General features: G+C 43.5%; 2 protein-coding genes across 6 annotated transcripts in view; one reads left to right on the top strand and one right to left on the bottom strand.

Moving 5' to 3' along the window:
* Window positions 1-348: 348 nt before the first annotated feature.
* On the bottom strand, window positions 349-5,864 carry LDAF1 (lipid droplet assembly factor 1). 4 transcript variants are annotated; one of them, XM_023936705.2, is made up of 5 exons: window positions 5,322-5,864; window positions 3,931-4,065; window positions 2,875-3,043; window positions 2,344-2,482; window positions 349-1,194 (listed from the first exon to the last, which is right to left on the bottom strand). In XM_023936705.2, exons 2-5 carry the CDS (start codon window positions 4,000-4,002, stop codon window positions 1,104-1,106), a joined length of 471 nt encoding a protein of 156 aa, XP_023792473.2. In that variant the 5' UTR covers window positions 4,003-4,065; window positions 5,322-5,864; the 3' UTR covers window positions 349-1,103. The 4 variants fall into 4 exon arrangements, with proteins under 4 accessions (XP_023792473.2, XP_086710837.1, XP_086710836.1 ...); XM_086854711.1 differs by having other exon boundaries at window positions 5,587-5,620; XM_086854710.1 differs by lacking the exon at window positions 5,322-5,864 and adding an exon at window positions 5,049-5,237.
* DNAH3 (dynein axonemal heavy chain 3) overlaps window positions 4,714-8,884 on the top strand; it is a 53,767-nt gene continuing 49,596 nt past the window's right edge. The window contains exons 1-3 of one of the 2 annotated variants that reach the window (XM_023936708.2): window positions 6,173-6,258; window positions 6,941-7,035; window positions 8,164-8,272. The gene's annotated coding sequence lies outside the window, so the exon portion shown is untranslated. Of the gene's footprint in view, window positions 4,934-6,172; window positions 6,259-6,940; window positions 7,036-8,163; window positions 8,273-8,884 lie in introns of those variants that run through there. The other variant, XM_086854693.1, reaches the window with a different exon arrangement.

Below are 8,884 nucleotides of genomic sequence, written 5' to 3'. Positions count from 1 at the left end.
CTTCTAGAGATTATTTTACAGCTGAAGTCTGGGGCCAGCTTAGCCTAAGGGCTGAAACTATTACCACCACTACTGTGTGAAGCACATTACAGCTCAGGCAGGCTCTGTGTCCATGTTTTAGGTAAGCAGCAGGTTGGTTCATGCAAAACTAAGTAAAACTAATTTAGATATCTGAATTTCCTTCACAGGCATGAGAAAGGGAGTAATCTGCAGTCTGTGGCTCAGCAGTGTTGGCCATATAAAATACTTTATTCTAAGATAAAAACTCAGCTCTAAATGTAGCCTTCCTAAAATGAGATGTGAAAAAAATATTTTTACTGCAGAATAGAACAGACTAAGAAGACAATCTAGTTAAACAAACAGCACTTTATTAAACTAATATACTTAGATATGTTCTTAATGCTTAAAAATATAATAGCATTTGCAAAAATAAGAAGTTTAAATAACATACACAGAGTTACAACTGAGAAGTAAACCATGAAATTTAAATACCTAAACAAGACTTAAGCATAGCCCTGATATGATGAGGCAATGACAAGAAGGAAAATATCACTTAGGAATAACACAATATCTAAAGGGAGATAAAAGCTTTGACCATGCCATGTAACAAACCCACTTTTCCCTGTATAATGAACATAATGCACTGGTGTGGTGTACTCATACTACTTTAACAAAGGTTGTTAAGGCTTACGAATATTTTTCCACATTCAAAACATGTTTCTACTGTTCTGAACTTTGGTACTTCTGTATGAAAATGACCACTGCTGTGTACTGGAGAGAATACATTCAGAACTCCAATATCTGAGAAGTCAAATAGCTCCCCCCCTTCAGTCTACCTACTTGCTATTGACTTAACACAGTACCAACTATTATTACATCCCTTTACCAAAGTCTGTGGAACATTCCATCATGCACATATACTTAATACTGCACTGCTGCTTCTTGGTTATTCTTAAGATGCCTTTTATAGTGCCAGTGTAAGATGTATATTGATTTTTCTCTTTCCAGGAGTACACAATGGTTGAATGCTTGATGAGTAGACAATTACACAGCAAAGGCTGGACTTGTACAGCTAAGTGCCTATGAAGTGGGGAGAAACCTACTTATTCACTCTTTCCAATATTGGCAGAAAGATCCAAGACAGGCTGCTTCTGTGGTAAACTTCCATTAACATCTTGCTTCCTTATCTGACCCCTGTGTATATGAGAAAAGAATGGTTTTATTGTCTGTTCTTCCCTAAGATTGTCTTAACTTTTTGCTCAGAAAAGCTGAGCAAAGTGAGATGTCCTAGACAGGTTTACATCTGCTGCTGGTCTACCTAAGCTTCTCTCAAAAGACAGGGGAACATAAAAATAGATGTTTTTATCTGTTTTAACATCAAAGCTGTAGCTCAACAGGGCTGGTGGCTAGGTTGGATTGTGCATTTGGATATGCTATGGAAAATGGAAGTCTTCTGGAACTGGTGGGCGGTGTTGTGGACCTGGCAGCATGCCCTGGAGCTGGGCTTTGCACCATGCTTTTGTCACTCCGCTGCCGTCTCACGCAGCTTTGTGTGTCCTCAAGAGCTGTGCAAACACAGCTGTGCTGAAGGAGCAAACTGAGGGAGCCTAGAAGAGAGCAGCTGTGATTTTTCTTGCTCTTCCCTATGCCTCAGTGCTTACTGTGGTTCTTTCCCTGGCAGGTATTTCAGGGGGCCACAGGTGGCACTCCAGCACAGCCTGCTGCTGCCTCCTGCTCTCAGCTGCCTGGTTGAGGCAATGCTGACTGAAATAGGCTTCCAGCCCAGAGTCCTGAGAGGCACAACTGCCAACTTGCATGGTGCAGCATCCTACAAAACCTGTTATTTCTATTTTGACCACACTGTCCTTTTTAAGTAGTCCTCTGACTATCCCAAATCTACAACCAATTTTGCTCCCCTACTGTACAAATGCAGGTAAGCAGAGACAGCTGGGTCATTATGCAGGAAAAACTGCAAAGGGTTCATCTTGTACACAAAATTCTACTTGGCAGTGGATTTTAATGACATTTAAAGTGACACATTGGAGTGAGACAATATTTTACTGCCTGATATCTTGTTAGCACATTCACATTTAAAGACCATTTGTATTTCCTCTGTCCCAAATAGGAAAAAGGGCATGACTTAACACTCATTAGAATACATACTGATGACCAGACATCTGTATTCTGTTTTAAGCCATGAGGGTAGCCCAAGATTCAAAGCATTCAAGAAATATTGTTAAATAACAGTAGCTGCTTTAGGGAAAAAAAAAAATGGAACAATGAATGCAATAGCACAGTTGCAGAGTTTGAAATCCAAGCATGGATCAAGACATCCATACTTACCTTGATGTACACCAGTAGTTGACCAGAGTTGAAAGTGCAACATAAGAAACACTCAGCACTCCAGAAACTCCCACAGACAGGGCTCCCAGGCCACACAGCACACACAGAAGGGCTATGCCACCTATGGCTATGACAACACCTAATAAAACATCACTTTGTTATTAAAACAAGTCTATGTGCAAATAGAAGAGCTGACATTCTACCGTAACCCCAATTTCAAACAATTTAGGAAAACCACCTTCCTCCCTCATCTGGCTAATGTCCATAAAAGCTATGCATGCTCAAGATAACTGGTTTAGGCATATCCTGCTGTCTGAGATCAGAAAGGAAAATAGGATTTCCCCTGTATAGACTGCACTTAATTAGATTACTATTCTTGTATTAAGAGTTTTACTACTGCTAAGACCTGAGCACTACACAGAAATCTTCAATTGCTAGGACACAGACTTTCAGAAGGAAGAATTAAAAAGGAAAAAGATAACATGCCCTTAAAAGGGAATAGGTAAGTATACCCATGAATTCCTACAGTACCTTCCATGACTATCACACCAATACAGGCCATTACAGCTGTTGTAACAACAAAAACCAGGAAAAATCCAACAGGAACAGCTGACACTGCAATAAACATCAGGAGTGATAAGGCAACAAAAGGATGGTCATCTAAATATTGGCCAATGCGAGAATTCATAAAGGCAACGACCTGCAGATGAAAGAAAAACGTTTTAGATTTTTTAAAATATCTTGTCACAGATACCTTTCACAGATCACTGCTACTGTAGTGAACTACAGGTATGATAGATCTTTTGTTAGTCTGCAGCTGGAATAGGGAGCACCTCTTGCGTCGCTGTTTCAAAAGCATGGGGACTTGCTGTAACTTAAAATAATTTCAGAGCAAATATAATTCTACCAACAACAGACATGTTTTTCTTGGACTTCCCAGTTCTATTCTTACACGAATTATAAAAAACAACAAACTCACAAAACAAGCAACCAATCTTGAAAGCAAGTAAAAAAATAAATCAGTCTAGCCTGCAGCTTTCACTGGGGTCTCAGCAACCATTATTTTGAACTAGACACCTCTATTGGTTAATTTTAAAAATCTGCAACATTTTAAAATGCTCAGCTTTTCTTTTATCCATGGCTTAGTAATATCTGGAACCTGCTAATTTATTTGACCTAAGTATAGTGCAGGCATGTATATATCCAAATGTTCTTAAGAATTTAATAATATTACTAGTTAAAATATTTTTAAAGAGGAAGTCATAGCTAGACACTAGAATTTTATTGCAGTAGTTTCCCTTCTCTTAAGGGAAATGTATTGTAGTTTTACAATACATTACATTTTTACAATACAACCATTTCACTAAAATGTCACTCTATCTCAAAGGGTTATGCCATTAAAATACAAGAATGCAGAACAGGCATCCCTCTTTCTTGACTGAAGGTGTGGGAGGACAGGCCTTCCCATAGGCCTCACAGTGTTCACTTAAAAAATAAGAAGTGCATTTAAATAAATCAGGGTGTGATATCCTGATAGTTACAAAAGGAGTAGCTTTATAGATATATAGAATTACAATTCAGACCCACATTTGCGTTGCTGTGGATGGTCTGCATCATGGAGTGCCAATGCTTCTGTAGTTCCTGCATTTCTTTAGACATGTTATCAATCCTCAGCCACAATGTCTTCTGAACAGCCAGTTCTCACTCAGCCATCCAATTTCCCTTAAAACGAAGGTACAATTAGTAACAGGCTCATACAGATGCTTTTTGAAAACAAAATATTTCCTTTGTATAAAGAGAGAATGCAGGTTTCAGATAAAGTGCTACACAGTCTAAAACATTACTTTCACAGAAGCACATCTAATGCAGAGGGCTTGTCTCTGCAAGCTCTTCTGAAACTCCCAGAGCCAAGTAGCAAGATACAGGTGACTCTCACCTTCTTCCTTTATAACATTAATCCAATGCTTACCCATCAGAGTATTCACTTACCAGTAAAAACATCACTTCTAACCACCTGCATGGACAATTTGTTGCTATGGGTGCTAGAAACCGGTAATACACTGATGAGACTTATTTCTGTGTGTCCTTTTGCTCAGCATCGAGAGCATACCCCGCACAGCTTCAAAACTCGGCACACTAAGGCAAAATGCTTCCAGATGCTCTGAACATATTTAACTGTGGCAGTTTCAAGGAAACCTCAGCTCAGCAGCCTCCCAGAAAATTTCCAGCTGTTGTTGCAAGGGGACCCTTACAAGGGGCAGGTTAGAGGATACATTTTCCTGTTTGCAACCCCGAGGAACCAGGGCGCCTACGTCCCTGCTGTGCCCCCTGCCCACACTGTGCGGGCCCTGCTGGGCCCTCGGCATGGTCACACACAGCGGGTGAGCCCTCACTGCCGGCAGCGCTGGGCAGGAGCCGCCCGCGGGGCGCGCCCGAGCCCGGGCGTTACCTCCGCCACTGCCCGCGGCCTGCACCGGGCACCCAGAACTGCGGCCAGGGCACAGAAACCACCCCCTAATCCCCGCTGCAGCCACCCCCACGAATCAGTGCCGCGGCCGAACAGCGAGTCCCCGGCGTGTGTCCCCCGGAGGTAAGGGGGGGACACGGCCCCGCTCCGCTGGGCTGCCGGGCCGCGGCCCTCCCGCCGAGCCGAGCGGTGCCGGAGCCCGGGCTGGCGGAGCCGGCCCCGGGAATGTCCCGCTCACCTACGGCTGCCGCCCGCCGGGCCGCGGCCCCGCTCGGCCGCTCGCCCCCGGCTGCCGGGCCTGCCGGGGCTGGGGGAGCGCCGCCGGCCTCCCGCCGCCGCCTCCTCCCCGTGGGGGCCGGGCAGGGCCCGCCTGTGGCGGCGCAGCGCGGCCGTGGGCGTGCAGCGCCCGGGCCGGGCTTCAGAGGCCGCCGGGGCTTGGCGGCCGTGGCTGATGCTCCTCGGGTGTCCTTTCGCGTCCCCCTCGCTGTCCTGCCCTTCACCCCGGCCCTACCTCAGCCGCTCGGTCCGGGCACCCTCATGAGTGTCCTAGAGGTTTGTGTTGTTTGAGGACATGCAGCCTGGAGCTTTTTGGAATGGAGGACGGGAAATGAGGGTATCTGCGCTCCGTGCCGCTGTGGAGGCGTGCAGAGGCTCGTTCGGCACCGCTGCGGTGGTGTCGCTCCGTGGGTGTCTGTAATGCCACCGTCCCCAGGCTGGCTGGGAGTGTTCAGTCACGCCGAGAGGAGCGGTGGAACAGCCGCTGTGGAACACCTCACCTGGCTCAACCACCTTCCCCCGGCCGGGTTTTTGTTCCCACACGTTCCCACCTTGTCCTGCTGCCTCCAGGTGTTTTGATGGCCACGTGGCAAACCTGTTCGGGGAGACGTGCCCTGTGCGGAGTGATTGCTTTAAGAGTTTAGCTGGGTTTTCAGCAGAAGCAATGCTCCTACAGTGTCTCAGCATGTGGCTGGGACTGTTCTCAGCAGCGATGCTCGGTGAGGTGTGTCGCACCATGGTTTGGCCTGGCTGTTCTCCAGAGACATCACGATGGTGTAAACATGCAAGCGTGAGGCTTCAGTAAATTCCCAGCTTCTGCTACACGGAATTTTTCATGCTGTAAATTGCAATAAAAAATGAATTAAATATTAGTATTTCTCGTGACTGCTTTGATTGGTGCCACCTATGAGAATATTACAAAACTGAATGTTAATGGTTTAATCATTATTTTTTAAAAGGCAACAAAATAAATATAATGTTTAATTTGGAAATGCAAAAAGAGGTTTTATGAAGTATGTGGGGTTAGGCTTATCAGACTGTTGGAGCTCTTTGTCCTTGAGGTGCTGATTTCAATGATCTCTGCAGATACCAGGATTTGCATATTAACACATATTTGGACTGTGAGGTCTAAAAGTGTAGCACGAGATACCTGCAAGAAGAGGATGGTCAGGGCAAGTGTATTTTTCTTGAACTCTTAATGTGTTAATTTCATATTATATAAGTGCATAGTGGATTGATATTCCTGGTACACTAGAGTATATCATAATAAATTTGTTAGTTTGTGAACTTTTTTTAAAAAGTGAGCATAGGGAAAAACTAACTGGCAAAATTGTAGTCTGACACAACTCAGTGATAATGGCACTATAAATAAAGTTTAATGGAGCTGAGTTTGAAGTATACTGGAGATTTTAAATTTCTGGCTGTTTTCAAGCATGCCATAGCTGCAGTTTTGAAGATAGTCTTATACTTCTTAGTAAATTATTTTCTTGCTATGCATAATTATCTCTTCTGCTAAAAATTCATATATAATCTTCCTCTATACAAAACAACTGGTTTTAATGCTTTTCAAGCAGCAGAGATAAATTATTCAACTTTGAAGGGCATGCATATATAAGCATCCGAGTTGATGTGCACAGAGGAACAGTAGTTACTCTTAACTGCTGCTTAATTGAGCTTGTCTTCATGCCAGTGTCAGCTCCAATTAGCAGGAAAATACTCACGTTGCAAACCAGCACTGAAATATTTGGAGGGTTATGGCACACATTAGCCAAGCACCAGCAGTGCTGGTTCTGTACCCTGCACTGCTGGCCTGTGTTTAAAGAACTATGGCCAACAACAATGTTCCACTTGTAGGTGGTGTAAGAGCAAGACCTAAGGAAAACTGCTGTTAACTGAGGGGTATCAGCCATTCCCACAGCTCACAGAAAACTGGATGAAAAATAGCAAAGGTGATGGGAAAGGGTTTAAAATTGGACTCCTGCTGGCAAAACATGAACAAGGCCCTCTTGAGGGTAGCTATTAAGAGACTATGCTAGATTTCATGTGGGATGGTTGTAATTCCCATTTGTGGAGGAATGTGATGGAAGACTTTCAGAATGTAGTGATGACTGAGTGGGAGGCAAATGCCTACAGGCTTAGATGAATTGAGACTATCCCACCTGCTGTGTTCAGATCCTCAGGGAGTTTGAATGGTGGAAAAGTGTTAGAGGTGTTTGGATTCAAGATTTTGAATCTTGAATTTATTTCTTTTTTCAATTCTTCTTAAGAAAATTTGGGTTTATAGAGCCTTTACTGCTCTGGGAGTTCTGTGCAGTGCTTTTATGCAAAAGCTAGAATATCTCAGGTATCTCAGGACATTTTTCATAACTTTCTGAGGTAAAAGGAGCCTGTACAGTTCCTTATTGGTTCCACAACTGAATCTCCCTGACCACAGTTTGGCACAACCCTGAAAGGGGCTGTTTCCTCTCTGCTAGGGGAGGAGAGGGAGGAGGGAATTCTGTCTCCAAGCACCAGCTATGCTGTAACTGGGGCAACCAAGCTGAGGACTGAAAGGCAGAGTGTCAGAGAAGTTCACCAAGCTGTGACAGGCAGAGGGACTGGTAACAAGGCACCCGCAGGTCGTACCTGCCCTTACCCTGCTCACCTGTTCATCCTGTGAACATGTGAGGCAAGCAGGGTGTCTTTCTCTTTTACCATTCCTTTTGACATGGGCTTACTCTTTTTTGGAAATTAATGGTGGTTCTGCTGTAAACCACAGCTGGAGGGGCCCAGAGTCCCTGGGACATAAATCAGAAGGAAAAAGGCATTGGGGAGGAAATGGGTGTTGGAGAAATTGGAAAGGGCAGGGTTTAAGAAAGTCTTGCTTGAAGGATATCTGGGGGGAGTTAGAAAGATTAAGGAGAAAAGTGAGCTTGAGAGGAATGGTGAAAAAAAGAGCATGGAGGTTTGGAGGAAGAGAGAGCTTAGTGTTGTAAACAAGGAATGTGAGAGCTGATTTTTTTTCTTCCTGTCAGCTGGGATAGAAGCTGGTTGACACCTTGTGTAGTACCTGAAACGAATCTCTCATTCTTTTTCAGTGCATGTAACAACAAGGATGTTCACACTGAGGGGGAAGACCAAAAAATTCTAAGCAAACAAAAAAGCCCAAGCAAAATAAAGCCAACACAGAGCCCAAGTCTCCTGAGGGTAAGTTCCTTCTGTGAAAGTGACTGTGAAAGATCGATAACTGTCAAAACTTCAGATGAAATTGGCCTTTACTGGTGGTTAGTGATTTCATATTGGAAGAACACTTATTAAAGGACACATGTTCTTGTTAAATATTCTTTGGACTTAATCCTTTATAATGTACCTTTTATTAAAGATTTCTTTGTTCAAATATTAGGTGTTTGAAAGGTTAGTTGGCATATAAGTCAGGAGTTGTTTTAGGATGAATGATGGCTTTTTTAATGACTCTTGCACCTTTAAGAATGAATGAATGGATGTCCTAATAAACTGTATCATTTATTAATTTTTAAAGTACCCTAAGGCCCAATCCTTTAGTCATTAATCAAGAGGAATTCATGCTCTCTTTAATGAGTTATGTCTGGCAGTGAAAATGTCTTTATTTCTGTGTGTGGGCAGGCATGCTGGGGAATACAAAGGAGGTAAATCAAATCAGCCCTTTCTCAAATTTTATTTTATTTTTAAATGGGCTCTACTTTGATAATTGAAGAGGGCACAATTTTGTCTGCTAGAAAACTGGGTTCCAGCAGCCTTGATTTTCATTGATGCATCAGAAAGCAAAACCCATGTGCTAAA

Source organism: Cyanistes caeruleus, chromosome 17, assembly GCF_971803275.1.
Source record: "Cyanistes caeruleus chromosome 17, bCyaCae1.hap1.1, whole genome shotgun sequence".
Classification (NCBI taxonomy): domain Eukaryota; kingdom Metazoa; phylum Chordata; class Aves; order Passeriformes; family Paridae; genus Cyanistes; species Cyanistes caeruleus.
Note: the sequence above shows the minus strand (reverse complement) of the source record. Positions and strands in the feature narration are given on the sequence as shown.

Excerpts from the sequence above, each read along its gene's own strand:
- LDAF1 (XM_023936705.2), bottom strand. The coding sequence starts at position 4,002 with ATGTCTAAAGAAATGCAGGAACTACAGAAGCATTGGCACTCCATGATG. Across the intron at positions 2,483-2,874 it reads TGGTGTGATAGTCATGGAAG|GTGTTGTCATAGCCATAGGT; the intron begins GTACTGTAGGAA and ends ATGTTTTATTAG. Across the intron at positions 1,195-2,343 it reads AACTACTGGTGTACATCAAG|GGGTCAGATAAGGAAGCAAG; the intron begins GTAAGTATGGAT and ends TCATATACACAG.